Source organism: Microtus pennsylvanicus, chromosome 19 (genome assembly GCF_037038515.1).
Source record: "Microtus pennsylvanicus isolate mMicPen1 chromosome 19, mMicPen1.hap1, whole genome shotgun sequence".
In the NCBI taxonomy this organism is placed as follows: Eukaryota; Metazoa; Chordata; class Mammalia; order Rodentia; family Cricetidae; genus Microtus; species Microtus pennsylvanicus.
Window position 1 is genome coordinate 40,913,031 of NC_134597.1, and position 25,648 is coordinate 40,938,678.

Below are 25,648 nucleotides of genomic sequence, written 5' to 3' on the forward strand. Positions count from 1 at the left end.
CTCTCCTGCATCCTTAATCTTCCATGGATCTCACCGCACAGTTTAGCCCTAAGTTTAGGCAAGCAATCCCGACTGGGACTCAGATTCAGCACTCACACAAGTAACAAAAGTTCAGAAAACAAGTGTTCGTCCAAAAATGAAAGACAGACAGACAGGCCTTCCAAGAATGAGAAGACTTGAGGGAAATGGGTCATATCTGAAGGACAGATAAACAATAAGCAGGGCAGGCATGAGATGTAACTCTGATGTCAAAGTGCCTGGGCACCTGGAAGAGGAGAAGGGAGTTAGGGGCTGGGGGAAGGAAGAGGAGGAAAACGGGAAGAAGGGGAAAGAGGAGGAGGAGGAAGACATAGCCTTATGAATCTCCACATGGTCTATTCAGAGTCAAAAAAAATAAAGTAGGCAAGGCATGGTGGTGTATGCCTTTAATCGCAGCACTTGGAGGTGGCGGTGGGTGTCAGGCATAATTTTGCTGGAAGATTCTGAAGACCATGACACAAGTATCTCTAGCAGCCAGGCTACTAAGTATTTAAGTGCACTATAAGATTCATCCAGCTACTGACTTTGATCACTAAACTAAGGAGACACATATCCACTGAGCCACTTTTCAGGTTCTTTCACTCACACGGGCTTAATGAACATGCATAGAGCCAGCAATGCATTTTTAAGACTTTCTTCAGGTGAGGCAAAATACTGTTAAGAGATGAAGATGATGAGCAAGGAAATGGGGGAGGAGACTCGCTGACTGAGAAACAATTTTATCATTATTTCAAAATTAATCTTAAATTTGTAAAAGATATTCTAAGGAAGAAAGAGCTCAATGAACTAAATTGCTCTAAATGTATATTCTGATATGCATATGAAAGTAATGTGGTCCTCTCAATGATGTTTTCTTCATTTTACTGGCACACCTACAGGTTTCTTACTCTCTTCTTTTAGTCTTTAAAACCAAATCTCACTTCTAAGACAAAGTGTGAGGTAGTCCCTTCTACTGCTAAATTATATAGAAGACAATTTCAATTATGTTGTCCTGTAGACAGAGCAAGGGTACCATTTGCTAAAAGTAATGGAGAAACTCAGGCACTAATTTCTAATAGGCCTCTGCTGTCACTTCCCTTGACCCTAGTTATCCTCTTCAGGGAGAAGGCAGGTGAGATTCATCTTGATTCACCCTGCTGTCGACCAAATGTGGAAAATTCTTTAAGCACAGCTACTTTTCCATTTTGTCTACACACTGAAATCATCTGAGGAACTTTCAAAACTTTAAACGCTCAAGTCACACCCCAACCATGCACATCATAATATCTAAGGGGTGGGTGGGGCCAGTCACCTATACTTTCCAAAGTGTCCAATATGGTCCAAGATGAAGCCAAGATTGATACCTGCTATGCTGGATCGCCCCTCTTGATTTCGAGTGATTTTTGCCATAAGTGAAATCAGAAAAGCCAACCTGGAGCAAGTCAGAACCACAGCCATGCACAGAAGGTACAGTGGGATCCCAAACAGGGGGATGGTACAGGTGCTGCGCTGAGCTCCACTAAGGGTTACCCCGCGCCTCACTGGAGGACCATGCTTTCAAACAGCTTGCCCTTCCAGCAAAAATAAGTCGGCTAATTTTAAAGGTACCATTGTCTGTATTTGTCCCTACTCATTAGAATTTTCTCCAAAAAAAAAGGCAATTCTCTTGAGAAGGACAGAGAATGTGTGCACCCGGGCCCAACACAACCTACAGAGGAGCTCTAATCCCCCTGGCTGCCTAGAAAGCACCTGCCCCGCTCTAGGCAGGGAAGTACCCAGCCCACAGTCACTGCACCTTCCAAGCATTGCCTGCACCTGCCAAGCCTTGCCCACCCCTCCTACCTTCCAGCAGCTCATCCAAGCTGGTGACCTTCCGACTGCAGTCTATGGTGTAGATTGTGCGGACACCCTGAGGCAGGTTCACATTGTCAGAAAACGAGAGGGTCAGCTCTGTGAGAAGCGAATCAAAGGAACTGAAGCTATCATTGGAGATGGCAAAGAACAGGCCATTGAAGTAGCGGTCCCCATTCCGGTAGAAGCGTGCCTTCTTGGCCTTCTTCTCAAAGCTTAAGGCCTGCAAAGTCCGCGTGCGGTAGAAGCTGCAGTGTGCACTGTGCTCCAGGCTGGGGGATGAGCCCATTGCCCTTGGGGCCAGAGATGCTGCTGCCCCCTGAGGAGCTGGGAGCCCCTCTCCGTGACCCTGGCAGCGTCCTTTTGTCCCGTTCTTCAAAATGCTACAGCTCAATGCTCCTGGTGCTGGCCATCAAGGTTGCTCAGAGAAAGCTCTCCACAAATAAATAAATTAATGAAGGAACGTCCCCACAGCCCCAGCCGCAGTGCGCCATGATCTGGGCGCTCTGGCCTTAAAGCATTGGGACACCTGGCCCGAGCACGCGGGCTGTGCTTGCAGGTGGGCCCGCTCAGACAGCTAAAAGCTGTCTCGGCTTGCAGCTGCCCAGCTCATTGTTCCGCGCACCCTCTCCGTCACCGCCGCCAGCTTGGGAGCCCCACGTCCCCTAAGCGCCTCCTTGGCCGGGCCCTGCCTCACACATAGCGCGTGGGCAGTGGGCCAGAAACCACTAAGTTGAAAGACCCAAGGCTTGCCCCGGTTCGCGTCCAGTCCGCACTCGCTATCCGGCGCGCTAAACGGAGGAAGTGGAGGGGATGGGGTGGAGCGCGAGCTTGGGCGAGGCGCATCGTGGCTGTGACGTGCGGCCTGGGGTCCCGGGTTCACGTCGCCACCTCGCCCGCTGCCAGGACCGGTCCATGGCCAATGAGCGGCAAAGCTGACCGGGATCCTCACGCTGCGCTGGGCCCCTGAGGGAAGAGCGCAGCCTCCTCCCAGGGGCGCACGCTTATGGGCATTCGAGCTCGCGGCCGCCTGGCAGAGCCTGGATCCCGGAGGACTCCTTCTACCACTCTTGGGATACCACAAACCGCAAGGAGAGGGAGGTGGTGAGGAAGAGGGCGGCGCGGCTTGAGGAGCAGCTGGACCTTTCATGGGGGCCCCGCCCTCCAGGCAGCGGGAGCTGCGTGCTCCCGGGCGTGGACTCATGCTCAGCAGCTGTGGGGGAGGGGGGGGCTAGCATAACCAGGAACATTGCCAGAGCTCTTTTTATGACTACGCCGTAAGATTGATGCGAAAACAAAAAGACTCAAAAGAGGAAGGGAAGAAAAAACTAATCTCAATTATGAACATGAATGCAAAAATACTCTATCCCATCCTAGCTTGCCACCAAGGAATCCTATCCATCTGGAGTGTGTTGATGTCCATCACCACAGTCTACTCCAGGGTGGAGTAGATATAAGAGACTGCAGAGCTAAGAAAACTAAGAGAAGACAGACCAAGAAAAAACCACAAGCACAGAGGTAGCCGCAGCCAAGACCATACCAAGCAGGCAAGACTCTCCTAACAGGATTGGTACAAATGTGCATGCATTTATGTAGGAATACCTCCAACAATTTGAAAGACAGCATGATAGTATGAGAAGCCAGGGAATTTACAACAGGAGAATTTGAACACCCTAATCCAGAGGTGGGACAAGAAATAGATTTTAAACATAAAATTATAAAAAATTATAAAATTTATAAAATTATAAAAAAATACAGATCATACCACAGAAACCTGTACTCCACAAAATTGTGAAACATAAATGAAATGAACAATTTTCTGGCTAGTCACCATTTACCTAAAATAAAATGAGGCTTGGATGAGCAATTTAAATAGGCATATACTCTTAAAGGAAATCGAAGCTCTCATCAAAAGCAAACCAAATATCCCAGGGCCAAATGGTTTTAATGAAGAATTCCATCAGAACTTCCTGTACTCCTCCAAATGTTGCACAAAATATAACCAGAAGGAACATTGCCAGAACTCGTTTTATGAGTATGAAGTAAGATTGATGCGAAACCACACAAAGAATCAACGGAGGAAAAGAATTAAAAACTAATCTCAGTCATGAGCATGAACGACAAAATACTCAATCAAACGATGGCAAACCAGATCCAGGAATCTATTTTAAAAACCTACATAATAAATTCAGCCTCATCCCAGAGATGCAGGGATGGCACAACAGTCATCAATGCAGTAACACAATCCATGATATAAATAAACTTAAAAAAAAATACATGAGGCTCTCAGCATAGCCCATTAATCATGCATGGGATATTGGCACTGAAAATTAAGAAACAGCATAACCTGTATGTACAGATTATACACATTACAATTTCAAACATCAGCCATCTTTTGGAAAATTGTTGAGCATATTTGGAAAAATACTTCTATACAAATGGGTCAATTGGGGCCCATGGGGTTAACTTTGTAACAATTGTTCTGAAATATCACAACTTGTGATTTGCTTAGTGTTACCAGGATGAATCAAGCCAATAATAAAAAGATAACAGGAAGCCATTTTCTGGCATTGATTGCCTTCCACACAGCCCATAATGCAATACAGATAGCTGCCTTAAAAAAAACTTAAAACAGCAGTATCTGGTTCTACTTGTAAAATTACCTTATTCTGTAATACTAATGTTACTGCCTATGTGCTACTTACTTACATATGTATTTTAACCTGGAAGAGTCAATTTCACTACTGGAATTAGTAGTAAAGATTTTCTATGATATTCATGTATTAATCCCTCTGTTAAGTTTAATCCTCATCACTTATGACACTACAGCAACATACACATATTTGGCTGCCTGTAAACCTAGGTCATTCTTGGGCTCTAAGTACTCTAGATCATCATGTTGTAGAATTCCTAAATAAGATATTGAAAAGAACAAATTGCATGTTAGATTTAGTAATAGCTGTAATTCCTAGCCTTATCGCTGTTGCTGCTAATGATTCTGTGACTGGTATTGCTTTACATACATCCCTGCAAACAAAGCATTTTGTAGGGCAACAGTATAAAGTTTATCAAGAACTGGACTCAACAAGCTCAAATAGATGCTCTACTTCAGACAGAGATTGATGGACTTAAGCAAACTGTGGGATGGTTGGGAAAGAAATATTTATCTGTGCAAGAACTTATTACTTTGCCTTGTAATTGGAATTCAACAACTTTTGGCATTACTGATAAGGCTCATAATGATTTTTAACATAAATAGAAGGTTATTCAACCTTATCGTTTGGGCAATGCTGCTTCTAGATCTCTCATTGAGCACTTACATAATGATATAGAACTTGCTTTTCCTAATCATTTCCTGATTCAGATTCCTCTACCATTCACACATTTATGATGATGAATTGACAGGATAATATGAAAAATTAGACCCTGAGGGATTCACACAAGGCATTAATCATACCTCTGTTAGTATGCTTGTTGCAATCATTCTCATGGCTTTCTATTTTTGATGATGTATCAGTTTGTTTCAAATGCGGAAAATTCATACTTTTACTATTACTATACATATTAATAGTTTTACTATTATTGACTTATTATAATTAATTATTAATAATTAATTTATTATCAATTATTTACTATTAATATACATATTAATAATTTTACTATTATTGACTTATTAATAATTAATTATTAATAATTAATTTATTATTAATTATTTACTATTAATATACATATTAATAATTTTACTATTATTTACTTATTAATAATTAATTTATTATTCATTATTTACTATTAATATACATATTAATAATTTTACTATACATATTAATACTCCATTTACCACAAATAAAAATAAAAAAAAAAAGGAAAATAACGAATGCACCAAACTACCTTAGAGTGCAGGCTACTCGTGGTAGAGATGAGACAAAGTCGGGAAACGGTTGCATGAGAAAACAAGCATCGATGAAAGCAAACTCTGCCTATTTCTCAAAGGTTCTCTCAGAATCTATACCATGGATAAAGAATTTGTTTTTGAGCGCAGTTGCTCACACTGTACCAGTCACAAAGGAGTGCTTTGCTTCTGTAGACGTGTTGCCTTGTGTCTATGGACTTATTTTCATTTTTATTACTGAAAAATGATGATTTATTTTTATTATTTATTTTTATTATATTATATTTATTATTAATATAAAAATGAAATATTTATTATTTCATTTTTATATTCATTGAGGTATTGTTCTGGCAAGGAGAGGCGAGAGTTTACCATGACCATGTACGTGAGTCCAGAGGGGTTTCAGAGTTGGGGTTAATGATTATTTATTTTTATTATTTATTTTTATTATATTATTTATTATTAATATAAAAATGAAATATTTATTATTTCATTTTTATATTCATTGAGGTATTCCCAGTGTACTGATTTACAAGACAACCATACCAAGAGTCTACAATGCAGTAGATGTTGATCAGTGTCACCGGAACAGGGACCATAAAGAGTAAAAGTTAGGAAGTGTAAAATATTAACCAGATAAGTAATCCTCATTACAGGGTAATGGGACAAGCCAAATCCTCTCTGTACCTTGCTATCCTAAAGCATTCAGTAAAAACTCATAGGGTTCACATTTCTCTTTCTGATTTAGAAATGTGTGTGGAAATAATGAAGCCTTAAAAATTATTTGGTATCCAGAAGGCACCTAAGATATAGATACTTGGTAAAGAATTAAAGCTAATGTTGAAAAAGCTCTGAGATAGGGTGAGAAAGTACTTGTCTATTTCTGGTCTTATAGGGTTTATGAGCTTTACTATTTTCAAAGAAAAGCAAATGAAAATAACTAGCCACAGTGTCAAAAGATAAAGTAGTGCCAGCTGCACAAGTAATGACCACGTATAAAAAATTCAAATATTTGGCTCTTTGTCAATGGGAGTACATGACATGTAACTCCAGCATACAGAGGCTGGGAGGAAAGCTGCTATGCATCAGTTGCCTCCTTGGGCTAAATAACAAAACAACAATAAAACAATTCCATTCAGGATAGCAAGGGCAGACCTAAAAATTTCAAGTCCTTTGCAGTAATAAAAGTACATTTGAGGTACCATTTTTGTTCCAATTTTCTTCTCCATTGTTGTGATTAAACTCTATCCAAAAGCAACTTAGATAATGAGATTTATCTGGTTGATATCCCTAGATCACAGTCCACCCTTGTGGGAGCTTAGGGTGGAAACTCAAGCTAATAAATGAAGACAATACATGGGGAAACATTGCTTCCTACCTTTCTCGTTTGTCTAAGCTAGTTCTCTTCTGCAGGTCCACTTGCTTAGAGATATTGTCAACTCAGTGGAAGAGCCTTCCCACACTTTAAATCAATACAATTTCTCTCAGATGCAGCAATTAGATGTTCTCATCTATGCACACCCTCAACTGATGCTTCTTCAGATAACCCTAGGCAATGTCATGTTGACAGGTGAGGCTAATTAGGAAAAAGACAATAATATACAAGGAGGTTTTAAAGATCCAAAGTAAATGTATTAATCACATCCAATCACTTAAACAGCCAAAGCCCAAACAGCAACTGGAAAACACAGAAATGTCAGGGAATGGAAAGAGGAAGGCCTCTAAGAACAATAAATAAAAATAACTAAAACCAACTCTCCACAGAAACTTCTCAAACCAACGAAAACATAAGGAACTTTTAACATGAAATTTTCTAGATACAAAATTGTTGAAGGCCGATCATTTTCCAGAGGAACAATCAGATGATAATAAAACAATATAGATTGCAGCACTCAAAAAATGAGACATAAAGACATAGCCTACAAATATAGACTATAATTTCTTAAACAGAAATGACAGGATTCTAATCAAAATCAAACTACCAGAAATCAATGACGATAACTCATCCAGTACACCACATTCTTTGGAGAGATTCACTTGAAGCCTTCTGAGGTTTTAACTTTGTAGAAGATATTGTGACTACTAAAAGGATATCATTCAGCCAGGCAATGGTGGCGCACGCCTTTAATCCCTGCACTCGCAGAGACAGGTGGTTCTCTGTGAGTTTGAGACCAGTCTGGTCTACAGAGCTAGTTCCAGGACAGGCCCCAAAGCCACAGAGAAGCCCTGTCTCGAAAAACCAAAAAATAAAAAATAAAAATAAAAAAAAATAAAAGGATATCATTCTATTATGATAAAGAATAGGATGTCTGTTAGGGTCACTTAGACAACATTTTGCTTACTATTGTTGTGTCCAGGTGGCATGCAACTATTGAGGAGGGGGCAGACCCCTAAAATCTATTAAACCAGAAGCAAAGTTGATTCCAGAAAAAAAGGAAAAAACCTCCATGGGGCACACAAAGCTTATCAGTTATATCTGATCACCACCTGAGATTGGATTTCTATATCAGTGGTGATGGGATATTTACAAACTACCCTATTTATAGCAAGAAGCAAGCATTATGCATGAACAAAAGAATTTTTATAACCTTGAGGTAAAGCTCAGGTACTAATTGCTTTGTTTGTTGTTACCATTTCCAATAACAGGGGTTTTCAGTGAAACTAGGGTTTGCATTTAGCCTATTGTTTCTGTCTGCCACTTTCTGGTGTTCTTTATTGAAGTTCTGTAATCCCTTGATACTGACAGTTTTGCATGTCAAGACAGGGTATGGGACAATGCACAATAAAAAAGTCATGTACATCCCTTAATTTAAAAGTTAACTCGGCATTTCTAAAAACTGAAAAATGCAGCTGTTCTAGAATTATTATACTTTCATGGCACACAGGTTGTGAGCCTATAATGGCCCCTTGAGCACCATGTTAGAGGTCTTTGACTGAGAAGTGGGTCTTTTGGCTGGTTGTAAATCATGGTTGTCTCATTTGTTATAGGAATGTACCTTAATGGCTTATTAATCTTGGTGAACAAACATTTGCATCTCATGATACTAATATCTAACAGGCATGGTTAGCATACTACTTATCTTTGGGGAATTTGGGATGCAGCCCTCCCTTACTTAAATTCTCCTGTGTGACTTAATGTCTCCTAAGAACTGGTAAATCCTTATACCATTAATGCTACTATCAATTATGCTCTACTTCAATTTAGCAGTGGAGTGCTACTCTACACAGGAGAAACCATTTACACGCTCCACAAAATTAACGACAAATGGATCCTAAACATAAATGTTAAAAGTGAAGAACTTCTGAAGATACTGTGGTCTCTGAGTTTGGAAAATATGGTGATATCTCTCCACATGCGGCAAAATAAGCACTACAGCCACCACCATTTGCAGCTGCCAATGCTCTGCTCAGTGCAGACACAGCCCAGGCGGTGAAGTTATTCAGAGACTGCCATGGAGAGTTGCAAGGATCACTTAGGACTACTTACTTAGGATAAGGCAGGAACACACTAAACTCTTTGTCCACTGGCTCCCAACCAATCAGGGGAGGACTGAACAGATCAGCAGCACTCCTCAGCAGGCTAGTTTATGGACAGTGGCCCCTGACCCGCCAAGCACAGCCACTCCAAACTCCCAGCACTAGGGAGGCAGAGGCAGGCGGATCTGAGTTCGAGTCCAGCCTGGTCTACAAGAGCTACTTCCAGGACAGGATCCAAAACCACAGGGAAACCCTGTCTCGAAAAACCAAAAAAAAAAAATAAAAATAAAAATAAAAACCGTGGGAAGAGCAGCCACGTGCATGAAGCCCAGCAACTCCTCCCACCTGGGGACATTGGCCCCTTACTCACCTTGGCCCATCACTCCTCCAATCTGTGGAGAGCAACCACTCATTCACCATGGTACAGCTGACAAACTCTCTCCCCACAAGGGAACCCAAGACACAGTGCACAAGAGAGACTGTGATTTCTTCAGGAAGCGATAAACCGGGAGTCCTTGCTCCCTGAAGAACCCTCCCATTTGACTGGTGGAGGCTCTGATTGGTTAGTGAGGTCTGAGTGTCAGAATCAGGTGAGCAGAAGGTCCCAGCAATGGCTGCTAATCAGACCTATCCCAGATTGACTGTAGAACTAAGTCAAATTCAACAGCAAGTCTCTTGCTAATGTAAATCAATGGGTTGGGTTTTAAAAGGAAGTATACAAATTCAGAAAGGGGCTAATCAGACAATGTTGCACAAGAGAAACATTGGGTAAACCAAGAACATTATAAACAAAGTCCACAGTGGTGTTGGAACTGATAACCATAGTTTTCACCTTTCTGTGAAAAGTCTTGGGTTCTGAGGACCCAGACCAGCAATGGAAGAGGTTGCTCAGCTTCCATGTAAAATGTTAGTCACTGAGTGCTGTAATCTAACACATGGAGTTGCATTCAATTGTCTGTTTCTCAAACATCTCAGCTGACTTAACTTTATCCAATCAGGATTGTACATATCTGCATAGATCTGCTCATTGGAAACTGAATACTCAGTCGTTCAAGCTCCCCTCCCTAAATTGCACACCCACGAATTCTGTCTGTCTTCACTCACATGGAAGGAATTAATACATGCAGGGAAATTATAGAGAAAGTCACTCATCATGCCCCATCAGTCAGTCCTTCTTTAAAATGAAGACCCCTGCAGCTCACTGCCTTCAAGTTCAGTCTGTGACCTGGCTATTATCTGTTTTCTCAGAGCAGTGTTCCTCCGCTTCTGGTCTGAGTGGAGAAGACAGGCTCCATAAACAAATCCTTTCTCTGTTCTGCAATGGACAGTCCACTATGTACTCAAACTGGCAATTTCAGAATGCTGTGGTGCTGCAGACATGCAATCCAAGGTTTAGAGTGTTTAGGCAGGAAGACAAGAAGGGCAATGCCTTGTGGGGCTACAGACAGGGTTCAAATAGACTTCAATCAACATAGGAGACCTTGACTCAAAATTTCTTTTCATAAAGACTAGAAATGCCAATGTTCTAGAATTAATATACCTTTATGGCACAACAGGACTTAATGGGGTTGTGACACTGGCATGGTCTCTTGAGCAGCATTAAAAGGATGGAGGAATGGGTGTTTCTGCTGTTTGTAAAACAGGGCTGTCGCCTTTGTTTTGGGAATGCAGCTGGTTAATCCTAGGGAACAAACATTTATGTCTTATACTAATCTCTAACGTGCAGTTAGCATACCATTAACCTTTGGAGGATTTGGGATGCAACTCTCCCTTATATAAATTCTACTTTGTGACGTAATATTTTCTAAGAATTTATACCATCGATCCTAGTCTTATCACAGTAACAGTGGAGTGCTACTCTATAAAGGAACTACTGTTTACAAGCTCCACAGAATTAACTACAGATGGATAGTAAACCTAAATGTTAAATGTTCAAAGTGCAAAACTTCTGGAAGATACTAGAGGGACCAGGGCTCTCCGACCTTGGCAAATCTGTGTTCCATGGGGCTGATTTCATAAAGGATATTTCAAAGCACAGTCCCACTCCCTGTGCTCTGCACAGATGCAGTCAGGAGAGTGCCAGTCGGCCCAAGAGATACAAAGAACATGCAGGACCACTCAGATCATGCTGGAGCACACTGGATGATGCAGGACCAGGCAAGAATATAAAGAAATCTGCATCTGATCACTAACTACCACATAGCCAGGGGAAGATGAACCACACTGGCTCTCATAGCTCAGCACCAGAGAACTTATACAGAAAAATCGTAAGATTATTCAGGAATTCCATGGGTACGACTCAGATAAAACTCTGACAATTACTGCCCTAAGCTTCACTGAGCTCAAGAGTATATTGCTGAGCTTCAAGACCTGACAGCCAGCCTTCCAGAACTGTAAAATGTGTCGTTGCACTATTTAGCCACATGGTGGCAGCACGCGTCTACTATACTGTCGCCCGGCAAGAGACTCATAAAGAAGTAGGAGTCTGAGAAGACTAAAAGAAATAGTGACTAGGCAAAAATGCTACATTCAGGGAACAAACACTATAGAAGTCCATAGGACAATGAGAGGAACTGCATCCCAGGAAGCCTGTAGCCAGGTGATAAGGCTAAAAGAGAGACTGTTCACTCAGGCCTTATCACCACCTAAGACTCTCTCAACTGAAAGTCTAAGCTATGATGAAGAGAGCGTGGACCTTACAGCCCTCTCCTACTTATCACTTTTTCCTGTTTCTGGTCTGCCTGGTCCCACAGAAAACAAGAAATGCTTCTGTTTGGTTTTAATTTTCTGATCACCCAGATGTTTTAAATGAGCAAAGGATTCTGTTCCAGGTTGGTATAAATAGGAGCTGATATTTATTTCAGGTAGAAAGGTCAGCTTAGTTGCAGCATCAGTCACTGCAATAGGGGTTTGTTCTGAATCCCAACTAAAGAGAGTTCTTTACTATAGGTTATAACCTATAGGTTTCTAGAGAGGGTGGGTGATCTAAGGCAATGTATGACTTTGCACAAGCTCAAATTTTGGGGGATTGCTATATGCCTGAAGTCAGGAAGGCAGAGAGGTGAGGACCTAATTTTAATCCCCAGAAACCACAAGGTAGAACCAACTCCCACAAGCTGTCTTCTGTCTTCAACATGTATGCTATGGTGCATGAGTGCTTGTATGCCCACAAAAATGCACACACATGCACACATAATAAATAAGTTTTTGAAGTTATGCCTGAAGAGTCAGAACTAGGTACAAAGACTCACACTTGCAATCTCAGCATCTCGAATACTAAAGCAGTATTCTGCTTTAATACCAGGCCACCTTAGGTTGTATGAAACCCTGTCTCTGAAAGAACATGATAAAGGACTGAAACCCTAGATTATGAGCTTCACTGCTACAAAATTTCCAGTGACCTCGAGCAAACACCTTGTCACCTTTCTGATTGTCAGTTTTCTGGTAAACAAACAGAAGTCTGAATCAAATGTCCCATGCTAGGCTAGAATCTACTGTTCTATGCTTATCCTCCTAGGATCCTTTACTTTCTGTCACTGAACAAACTCAGAGTGTGGTGAGTGCCGCTTCTCCACCACCAGTGCCAAATGATCTTGAACTCCATCAGTCCTGAGCCAAATTGAAGTCTGGCCACGTGATTCCATAGTAAGCACCAGACATAACAAGTTTTTAAAAATGTCCTAACTTCATTCATTCTGACCCTAAACAATAAAGAAGGCAAGGAGAAAGGTTTCTGCTTCTTGGGTTCACATACACTTCCAACAGACAATAAACATCCACAAGTTAAGACCCAGGGAGGTGCTGTCTTGTGGTAATCAAGATCAGAGTTAAGAGAACAAGACATCAGATGGCTCCTCTTTTCATAATGTAGTGTTTCCTACTCTTTGTCTCTCTCATGTCTGTGAGCTACACCTAAGCATCCTACCTCGAATCTGGAAACTCCTCTGAGACAGCAGTCTCAGCTCAATGCCTGGGTGTCACACACACACACACACACACACACACACACACACACACACGGTAGCTCCTCAGCTGACTTTTAGAATGCAGCCTCCTGACATAATAGTCTACAAATCAGGAATGATTTGATTGATCTAATCAATCAGCTCTGTTGTCTGATCAAGTGAGGAACACCCCTCCAAAAGGCTCATGAAAATCCTTCCATATGTGTTGTGTAGCATTTTGTTTGTGTTCTGACAAATAAAACTGGCCTGGAGATCCAGGGTGGAGCTAACCACTAGTTGACCATAGGAGCCCGGTGGTGGTGGTAGTGGTGGTGGTTGGGTAGAGACAGAATCTGACCCTTTTAAATGCAGAAAGGAGATGCATAGAAAGCAAATGGTGACTGCTCCCAGTTCTCTGGTCTTCCAGGTTTTTACTCCCATATCTGTCCCCTGGTTTTTATTAAGTGTAGTTGGATTTATGCGTCACCTTTGTAACACAGATCAAGTTTTACTTTAAGTTGTTCAAAGGATTCATTGCTTAAACCATTAGCTTGGGAGAAAGATCTGGAAAACAAGCATGAAAAGACTTTGATCACAGACTGCCTCCAAAAAACGAATAGCTAGCTAGCGGTGCAAAGAAAGCAGAAAGGGTTTTTGAAAAGTTAGAACTGAAACAAATCTAACTCTGCCCATGCCCCCATTGTACCCAGTGAACAGGATAACTGTGGCAGAGAGCCTCGTGTCTTCTTATTATTTCCCCAGGCTCTTTTGAGCCTTCCTGATGACAAAGAGGGGAAAGACAGTTTGAATAATTGCCCTGCAGGGAGACAGGCCATCTCTTCAACAGTATAATTAACTTTTACAGGGAGGAAGGCAGAGTCTGTGGCAGTTGAATCAATGCTATGGACCTATCAGGACAGCACCAGCACCAGCAGAGAACTTATACATGAAAATCGTAAGATTATTCAGGAATTCCATGGGTACGATTCAGATAAAACTCTGACAATTACTGCCCTAAGCTTCACTGAGCTCAAGAGTATATTGCTGAGCTTCAAGACCTGACAGCCAGCCATCCAGAACTGTAAAATTTGTCGTTGCACTATTTAGCCACATGGTGGCAGCACGCGTCTACTATACTGTCGCCCGGCAAGAGATTCATAAAGAAGTAGGAGTCTGAGAAGACTAAAAGAAATAGTGACTAGGCAAAAACGCTACATTCAGGGAACAAACACTATAGAAGTTCATAGGACAATGAGAGGAACTGCATCCCAGGAAGCCTGTAGCCAGGTGATAAGGCTAAAAGAGAGACTGTTCACTCAGGCCTTATCACCACCTAAGACTCTCTCGACTGAAAGTCTAAGCTATGATGAAGAGAGCGTGGACCTTACAGCCCTCTCCTACTTATCACTTTTTCCTGTTTCTGGTCTGCCTGGTCCCACAGAAAACAAGAAATGCTTCTGTTTGGTTTTAATTTTCTGATCACCCAGATGTTTTAAATGAGCAAAGCATTCTGAACTCTTAAGTCATCAGCTTCAGTCAAACATTTCTTCTCAGGTAATCCACATTTTAACAAAAGAAGCTAGGAGCAGGCATCCTGGCTTTTGTTAAGAGCAGAGGCAGCTTGTCCGCAGAGCTATGTGATCAGCTCGGACCGGGCTAATGGCTTTTGTGCCATATCGAAATATGGGCCCACAATCCACTCTCTCTTATTAATTTTAATAAACCCTGTGCTTCTGCAACAAGACAGATATGTCGCGCCTGACTTGGGCAAAGTCCTCATTTACCCAAATTTTCCCGTCATTGGAGCAGGCATCTTTTATGCAAGCCCCTGTCTTAGGCATCTGGGGAGAAGCCTCACACCCGTCATTGACTGCCGACCTCTGTAAAGAGATTAGTGGAGATAAATAAACTTTTAAGACCCTGTGTATCAGCCATTACTTGTTAGGATGCATCATAATGCTTTATGTATAATTATGCTCCCAAAGACTATATTCTCCTATCTTAAAGGAGAGTAGAATCACCTGAGTTGAAAATGTTTCCTCCGCTGGTACAGAACATCATTCAGAGTTTACTTTCTCAGCATGCGTATCAACTCAACATTCATGGTCAATCTCTCTTTCAGCCAAATCTCAACCGCAGCAACTCACAATCATGATTTTTCCACATCATCAGTCAATACCGTTCTTTAGTTTTCTAATACCGTAACTTCATGTTTAGCCGGTCAAAACCAGCTCTCCCAATTTTCATAATTTCATGTTTGGCAGGTCAAAACCAGCTTTCCCAATTATTGATAATTTCATATTTAGCCGGTCAATACCAGCTCTCCTAATTCGTAATTGCATGTTTAGCCGGTCAGTACCAGCTCTCCAATTATTCATAATTTCATAATTTTCTTTACCATAACTTTATATGAAATTAAAATGACTGGAAACATTCAAAAATTGCTCAAATATAATATGCTTAACCATTGGAGAAATGCAAATCAAAACAACTCTGAGACTCTTATCTCTGTAACGTGACAAAGATCAAAAACTCACAACTTATGTTTAAAGGAAACTCCTCCACTGCTGTTTAATTCTCACAAAATTAGGCAACAAACCATTTTAAAACTCAGCTATCTCTTCTGGGCCTATATACAAAAGATGCTCAACCATACAACAAGGACATGTGCTTAACCATGTTCATAGCAGAATTACTTTATCATACACAGAATCTGAAAACAACTCAAATGAATCTCCTCTACATATATCATGAACGAGATACTCATAAATATTATAAATATTTGAGTAACTCTAATCACACGAGTTGAAAAACTTGTATAACAAGAACTTTGAATCTCTGAAGGAAGAAATTTAAGCCAACAGAAAATTGAAAGATTTCCTATTCTCTTGTAAAGATAGCACCAATCATAGCAAAATTGACCATGTTATTGAAAGCAATCTACAGATCTAATGCAAATGCCCATTAAACTTGTAACAAAATTCTTCACGGATGTTGAAAAAACAATCCTTAGCCTTGTGAGAAAAGACAAAAACTCAGGCTAGCCTGAAAAACCTTAAAATCCTGTACAATCAAGGAACTTCTGAATGCATCACAATCTCTGACTTTAAACTTTACTAGAGGCACAGTACTAAAATCAATCCACCTTGGATACAAATTCACTTGCCTACAAACAGCAGACTATTAACAAAAAGGCAAAATTGTGAAATGAAAAAGCATTTTAACCTGCTTACCTCAGAGGCTACTTTAATTTAAATCTGGCTTTTTCTTTCAGTTGAAGCTGCACTGCAGAGCAGGGAGTAGAACACGGGCTCTCTGTCTGTTAGACTGCCTTCCTGAGCTCTGGCTGGCAGATTTTTTACTAGGTGCAGGGCTCAAGTCACATCCGCATCTAGCAGTCAGGTAGGCCCTGAATTAGCATCTCTATAAGACACCTTCCAAATTACAAAAGAAAGGAAGCACCAAACCTCTGAACTCTTAAGTCATCAGCTTCAGTCAAACATTTCTTCTCAGGTAATCCACATTTTAACAAAAGAAGCTAGGAGCAGGCATCCTGGCTTTTGTTCAGGGCAGAGACAGCTTGTCTGCAGAGCTACGTGATCAGCTCGGATGGGACTAATGGCTTTTGTGCCATATCGAAATATGGGGCCACACTGAAAGAACCTGTAAACTTCCTACTACTGGGGCTCATTATTGCCACCCAGAGTCCATCAATAGCTAGGACCACCTAGCTGGGATTCAAGACAATAGCAGTGACCAAAATTCCATCATGGTAGTTAGTGTTACCTCTTCAGAGGAAGGTGGGATAAGAACTGGAGGTAGAAATCAACTATACAATTTAGGGAAGAGGCGGCTGGAGAGATGGCTCAGTGGTTAAGAGCATTGTGTGCTCTTCCAAAGGACCCGAGTTCGAGTCCTGGCAACCCCATGGTGGCTCACAACCATCTGTCATGGGGTCTGGTGCCCTCTTCAGGGCACCAGAATATTGTATATAATAAATAAATAATAAATAATAAATATTTGTTTATATTTATATGTATATGTATATAAAATAATATAATAAATAATAAATAAATAATATTTATATTTATTTGTGTTTATATGTATATAAAAATAATATAATAAATAATAAATATTTATATGTATATAATAAATAAACATTTAAAAAAACCAATTTAGGGAAGAAGAAAAACAACTCTCATGGCTCTTTATTGGCTCCCTATTTGCTCACAATCTACTACCCACTGGTGTTCTTGATTGTTAGGCTTGCCCAGAATCCCTCAATAGCTAGAATTGCCCAGCTGAGCCTCAAGCAGTTCCCCAACTAGATGAGCAGAAATCAAATGACTAAGCCAGCACAGCCCTTCCCAGCTCTACCATTCCACCCTAGGGGAACACAGGGTTCTGGTCTGGAATATTGGCATTTTAGTAAAAACTCTTCCAGTCTCTGAGAGCACTTCCTGTTCTTTTCCAAAATATGGTGTTACTTGTATGTGTTCCATTACAGAGTCACTGACCAGTGTAATAAACCGTTTCCCTTATAGCTCAGATATTCTGAAGCCAAACCTAGGTCACAGGCAAACAGCAACCCTTGATAAAGCAAAATTCATCATTTTTCTAATTTCTGGAAAGCTTAGAGGCAAGAAAGTGGTGACATAAATGATGTAATTAAAGTCTAGAAGTGTTTTACCCTAAAAGCATCAACTGCAAGCAATTTCTAAGTCTGTTTTGCCTCTGTCCATGACAAGAACCCACTTGTTCCAAAATTCTATAAAATGATTTTTCATGTTAAACTCTGCTGTTTCTGGGAATGCTAAAAGCTAGAACTCTTCACATATGTGGGAAAAGTTATATTTGGACCTTTCAGTTCTGTACCAGAAAAAAGAGACATTTTTAAAGAACTTTGCCACTGTGGCTTATTTTAAAAAAAAAAAAAAGGCTTTCTAACTTTAAACATGTTTAAAAGGCCTTCTTTCCCTATACATGTGTTTAAAAGTTCAAGGCTTTTTTCATTGAAAAAAAAAATCAAAGTTCAATGTGTGTTTAAACAGTATTATGAAATGGCCTGTATTCCTCTTTATAGATTATTTTTCTTAGTCATCTCATTTTAAAATATATGAGTTTTACATTAGGAATTTTCATTTATCGTTTTTCTTTTTCCTTTTTGCTGGGTTGGAACTTGGAGCCACTCAAATGCAAGTCAGGTGTTTATTACTGAGCTACTCCCAAATTCAAGATTGAACCTTTTTGTTTTGTTGGGGTTTTTTTTGTTGTTGTTGTTTTGTCTGTTTGGATTTTTTGTTATTATTTTTTTTGAGGTGGAGTATCTCTCTGTAACCCTGGCTGTACTAGAACTCACTCTGTAGACCAGGCTAGCCTCAAACTCACAGAGATCTCCCTGCCTCTGCCTCATGAGTGAAGGTTGTAATTTTTTAAAGATAATGAAAAATATGGCTATTTGTTTTTTATCCCTGTACCAAAATACCTCCAGGAACCTAAAATGACTAAAGGTTTTAGAGATCCATGATCAGATGGCTTTACAGTATGGGCCTCAGACAAGACAAAAAAGTAGTGGGTGAAGCACATAGCAGAGAAGGCTGCTTACTCAGCCAACAGACAGTAGTAACTGAGAGCTAAGAAGCCAGAGCAAGGCATCACTTCACAGAAATACCCCCACGAGGGGCTGGAGAGATGGCTCAGTGGTTAAGAGCATTGCCTGCTCTTCCAGAGGACCTGAGTTCGAGTCCTGGCAACCACATGGTGGCTCACAACCATCTGTCATGGGGTCTGGTGCCCTCTTCAGGGCACCAGAATATTGTATATAATAAATAAATAATAATAAATAATAAATATTTGTTTATATTTATATGTATATGTATATAAAATAATATAATAATAAATAAATAATATTTATATTTATTTGTGTTTATATGTATATAAAAATAATATAATAAATAATAAATATTTATATGTATATAATAAATAATAAATAAATAAATATTTTAAAAAAAGAAATACCCCCACGAAGCTCCATCTCCCAACAGCCAACCAAACTGTTGTCCCATCAACCAGCTACTCCAGTGATGAGGTTGGAGGCTCTGGCATGTTCCTGCCTCTCCAAACCCCATGTGTTAACAAGCAAGCAGATAGCCTTCGGGTGTGACAACGCTTAATTTAAACCCTTACACCATGCTTCTAAGTACTAAAAACTTACGATTAAATCATGATGTTTGGTACCTAACTTTAAATACCTACAAAAGCATTTATGATGTCTTTCTTTAAACATCTGTGAAGCTGCACTACGTAAACATGCACAAGAGAGACAGGCTGAAACCCAAGCCAGCAGATTATAAACCACAACTTCCCAAAGTTTGTGTCCATTAGACAACACAGATGTCCTTGTAGCCTGTCTGTCAAAAATAAAGGTCCAAAATAAAGTTCAGTATGATATCTACTAACAATGTTAATACGTAAAGAGTATTTACTTTTGAATAACGTTGTTACACTAAACCAGGACTTTAAATTCTCAGTACTATAAATATATAGCCCAAAGAACCATGTTATAGTTGCCTGTGAATCTTAGGATTCTGCCTTCCAATGATCAATCACCAAAATCCCCATTTCTAGATGTGACAACTAAAAGCTGAGTCCAGATATAGCTCTATGTCTCCTAGGACTTAAATAAAATCACTGCTGCTTTAGAAACCATGAGTTAACTTAAATGAAATTCTAAAAGTTGATCTAAGCGATTTTATGAAGACTTTAGATATATTAGTCAATATTACTAATAAATCCAAATCTTATAAATGGAGTCAATACCAATAGGGAATGTAAACATTCTAAAGAAGGAAAAAATTCAAAGCATAATAACAAGGACATGAATGCTGCTATCACATGATACTCATAATGTTTTCAATCTCGAAGCCTTCGGGTCCACGAAAGAAACCAACACCGCTAAAAGTCCACTATTTCAGGATGAAATCAGTGACGGCTTACGGCAAGTTGTCTAAAGGACAATTTCTGTCTTTGTGACACACACCCAGTTAATGTTAAACTAAAACAAACTCAGGTAGTAAGTGAACTAGGACAAAATATGCTTAAGACAGTCTAAAATTGTATAAAGACAGTTCACTAATATGTCTAAGTTTCTTTCTCATTTCTCTTCAAAGGAAATCTGTCATAAAAATACACACATTTTATCAAACACACTACACACTACACCAACACATACACACACGATACAAACACACTACACACACCATACTACACCAAACACATATACATACACACATCATACACACACTACACCACACACATACACACACCAAACACATCGCACACACTACACCACACACATACATTTCTACACAATACACATCACACTAAACCACATACATATACACATCACACACTCCACACTATACCACACTACATCACACGTACCACACACATACATATACACACCATCCACACCACACACACTACACCACACACACATACCTACACACATCACAATACACCACACACACATACACACACATGACACACACCATACTACACCACACATACCACACTAAACCACACACACCATACACACACACATCACAATACACCACACACACATACACACACATGCACACACACACTAAACCACACACACATATACACTACACACTACACCACACACACACACATCACACACACACACTACACCACACACACACCACACACACACATCACAATACACCACACACACACATCACAATACACCACACACATACACATCACACACACACACTACACCACACACATACACACACCACACACATCACACATACACTACACCACACACATACACACACCACACACATCACACACACATCACACACACACCACACATACATACACACACCACACACATACATTACACACCATCCACACACACACACCTACACACTACACCAAACACATACACACCACACACATCACACACCACACACACATCACACACACACCACACACATACACACACCACACACATCACACATACATTACACCACACACATACACACACCACACATCACACACCACACACACATCACACACACACACCACACACATACACACACCACACACATCACACATACATTACACCAAACACATACACACACCACACACATCACACACACCACACATACATACACACACCACACACATACATACACACCATCCACACACACACATACACACCACATACATCACACACACACTACACCACACACATACACACACCACACACATCACACATACACTACACCACACACATACACACACCACACACATCACACACACATCACACACACATCACACACACGTCACACACACACCACACATACATACACACACCACACACACATTACACACCACACACACATACACACCATCCACACACACACACCTACACACTACACCAAACACATACACACCACACACATCACACACCACACACACATCACACACACACCACACACATACACACACCACACACATCACACATACATTACACCACACACATACACACACCACACACATCACACACACACCACACATACATACACACACCACACACATACATACACACCATCCACACACACACCTACACACTACACCACACACATACGCACCACATACATCACACACCACACACACATCACACATACACTACACCACACACATACACACACCACACACATTACACACACACACCACACATACATACACACACCACACACATACATATATACAACTAAACCACATACATACACACATCACACACTCCACACTATACCACACTACATCACATGTACCACACATACATATACACACCATCCACATCACACACATCTACACACTACACCACACACACATACCTACACACATCACAATACACCACACACACATACATACACATGACACACACCATACTACACCACACATACCACACTAAACCACACACACCATACACACACATGCACACACTATAAAGAATCTTAAAGCAGTTAGACATGGGCATGGGCATAGTGGCACACACCTTTAATCTCAGCACTTGAGAGGCAGAGGCAGGCCACTTTGAGTTCAAGGCCAGCCTTGTCAACATAGAGAATTTCAGAACAGTCAAGGATACATTGAAATCGTGTCTCAAAAGTACAAAAGAAAAAAAAAACATCAGCAGCAAGTAGTTAGTTTAACCAATCCAGAGAATAAAGAAATTTTATGGAAAAATAAAGTAAAAATGAACACTGCCTAACTAAGGTTTTCATTAATCTTAAACATAGCCCAATTTCTTGCTATTTTTAGAAGAATTATTTACGTGTGTGAGTGCTTCTATTTGCATGTGTGCCTGCACGAAAGAAGAGGGCACCCGTTCCCATTACAGATGGTTGTGAGCCACCATGTGGTGGCCGGGACTCGAACCCAGGACCCCTGGAAGAGCAGCCAGTGCTCTTAACTGCTGACCACTCCTCTAGCCCCAACTCCTTGTCATTTTAAGGCTAGAGATACTGTTCTATTTCTCCTTAAACCATACACCAAACAAAAAATAGCAAGTGAAACCAAAATTTTAAATCACAAAGATAACCACAGCTCCTCAAGAATGGCCTGGGTGCCAAGAATGTAGGATCCAAAAATTGTGTATACAAAAGTCAAATCTATACTTTTTTTTTCAAAAACAATGGATCATGTCAAAGCTTGAAAACATCACTTTCTTTGCACATGAAAAACATGTACGTTAATAAGACCTAACAGGAGATGTAAATATCTGGGTAGGGAAGGTCTACAATCACAGAACTTAGGAGGCGGAGGCAAGTGAATGCATCAAGTCCGAGCCAACGTGGGCCACACAGTAAGACCCTATCTCTGAAGAAAGACCAACTAACCAACAAGTGACCAGAGTAATCCCTGTAGCATTCTATAGCCATCTTCCAAGGTTTCAAAGATCACTTTCAGACTGTTTAACTTCAGCATGATGCAGAATGATAACAACAGCAAACATTTGGTTTCTGATGGTAATGACAACCTCTGAATTACTTTTATTTATTTATTTTACAGCCCGACTGCAGTTTCCCCTCCTTCCTCTCCTCTCATTCCCTCCCCCTCACCTCTGTGCCCCCAGTCTACTGTTTCTGCTGCATTACTTTTTAAGTTGTCTTTCCTATCCTTGTGAGCAAAATAAAAAATACAACACACAGATCTCACTCATTGTTTCTTTCCCTTAGCCTTTTCCTCAACTGTTAGATTTCCCCAAACACAGATGGAAATGTCCAGTATGAAGGAAGAAATGGAATGTTTTCACATTCGGTATTTAACTGGTAGCGATCCATTTTCATGATTCCATGCTGGGCTTAAACTTGCTATGCACAGTTTTTTTTTGTTAGAATTTATTTATTATGTATACAGTGTTTTTCCTACATATATGCTGCAAACCAGAAGAGGGCACCAGATCTCATTACAGATGGTTGTGAGCCACCATGTGGTTGCTGGGAATTGAACTCAGGACCTCTGGAAGAGCAATCAGTACTCTTAACCTCTGAGCCATCCCTCCAGCCCCTATACACAGTTTCTTATGTTTGTTTTTCTGGCTATTTTAGACAAATTTCTAAAATGAATTTATGAGTTCAAGCACTAAGACCTTTGAGAGAGTTACAAAAAATTGCATACTGCTTTTCAAAGCTAATAAATTGTACACTTTTATCTCTTTTGATCACTGCATCCTCAAAAACATTGGACATTTTTAGTGTTATAGTATTTGTGTTCTAATAAATAAAGTTTTACTGGAGATCAGAAGGCAAAGCAGCCACCCTAGTCAGCCCTACAGGCCAGGGAGTGGTGGCACATACCTTTAATCCCAGGACTCAGAAGACAGAGTTAGATGGATCTCTTTGAGTTCAAGGCTACCCTGGGCTACACAAAATCAATCCACAAACAGATCCAGGTGGTGATGGTTCACACCTTTAATCCCAGCTTTTGGGAATCACACACCTTTAATGGAGAGAGGTGAAGACAGGAGCAATATGACTGGGCAGAGAGTAGAATATTTTTTGTTCGTCTGAGAGTTGGTAGAGATAAGATCTCTCTAGTTGCTTGACTGCTTTGCTTTTCTGATCTTCAACTTGAACCCAATATCTATCTCTAGGTTTTTATTATTCGTGCAACAGAAATTTCTCTTCCTAAAAGAAAATCAATTTAAGCACCAAAAGGAAGACCGAAGGACTGTTGGGGGATATCAGGAACAAAGCCCGTGTCTCACCCATACTAAACAAATACTCTACACTGAGTCACAGTCTCAGTACTCAAATGTTTCATCACGAGTTTACACATTTTAAAGGTGACTGCATTTGTCTGTGCTTCAACTGTACGAACTTTTAGTCACTTTTCCAGGATCCCCTAATATTAAGTTGCTATACCTCAACATAAAACTGCTGCTTGACATCCAGAAATTTAGTGTTTATACAGTCCAAAAAACCTTACTTACTGTAACTTTCCCACTATTTTTATTATTGGAAAATTCTTTTCCATTTTGACATAGCTATTGATATAGTTTCAGTGCCTTTGTTAAAGATACTACACATTTCAGACATAGACCTCAGGGAAATAGAGTTGGAACTGACCTGCAAGCCTCCTTCCCAAGGACTAGCTCTAGTAGTACCTGAAGATGCTATGCAAACTGCCAAAGGAAAAGAGAAATCAACATTCCTACCCAGCTATAAAACTTAGGAACCTCAGTGATACACGTGCTTGCACAACCGTGTTGAGCCTTTCACTGTGCTGGTGCTCTGACATGGGGATCAGACAAAAACTATCAGGATCAGTTTTCAGGAAACTGGAGACAGGCAGATGTCTGTGAGTTCAAGGCCAGCCTGGTTTACGTAGTGAGTACCAAGACAGCCGAAGCTATGTAATGAGACCTTATCTCTCAACGATGTTTTCTTCATTTTACTGGCACACATACAGGTTTCTTTTAGTCTTTAAAACCAAATCTCACTTCTAAGACAAAGTGTGAGGTAGTCCCTTCTACTGCTAAATTATATAGAAGACAATTTTAATTATGTTGTCCTGTAGACAGAGCAAGGGTACCATTTGCTAAAAGTAATGGAGAAACTCGGGCACTTTGAGGACTCCTCAGAATAGCTACCTTATTTCCTTTGGAGGGAAACTGTAAAAGAGAAAGCATCAACTGAGGCCTGTTAGAAATCAGTAACCCTGGCATGCATGCTGCTTAGGTTTCATCAACTGTGACATCGAGAAAATGACTTTAGAATATAAGTTTATGCTGAAATAAGAAAACCACCTAGTTCAGAGATCAGTTTCCTCCCTCTTGTTGTTATGGCTACATGGAATGCACTTTTGCATTACGAAAGATGTCTGAGAGGTAACATAACTACCAACCACCCGTCCCTTCCTAAAAACTAAT

At 40.4% G+C, this 25,648-nt stretch overlaps 1 protein-coding gene across 7 annotated transcripts in view; it reads right to left on the reverse strand.

The window, feature by feature from the left end:
• Nucleotides 1–25,648, reverse strand: part of LOC142838411 (serine/threonine-protein kinase DCLK2-like) — a 90,624-nt gene that overhangs the window by 38,882 nt on the left and 26,094 nt on the right. For 3 of the 7 annotated variants that reach the window (XM_075953829.1, XM_075953826.1, XM_075953827.1), the window contains exon 1: nt 1,861–3,012. The exons of the other annotated variants lie outside the window; for them this stretch is intronic. In XM_075953829.1, the coding sequence (XP_075809944.1) occupies nt 1,861–2,158 (298 nt within the window). In that variant the 5' untranslated portion in view covers nt 2,159–3,012. Of the gene's footprint in view, nt 1–1,860; nt 3,013–25,648 lie in introns of those variants that run through there. 7 annotated transcript variants of the gene reach the window in all.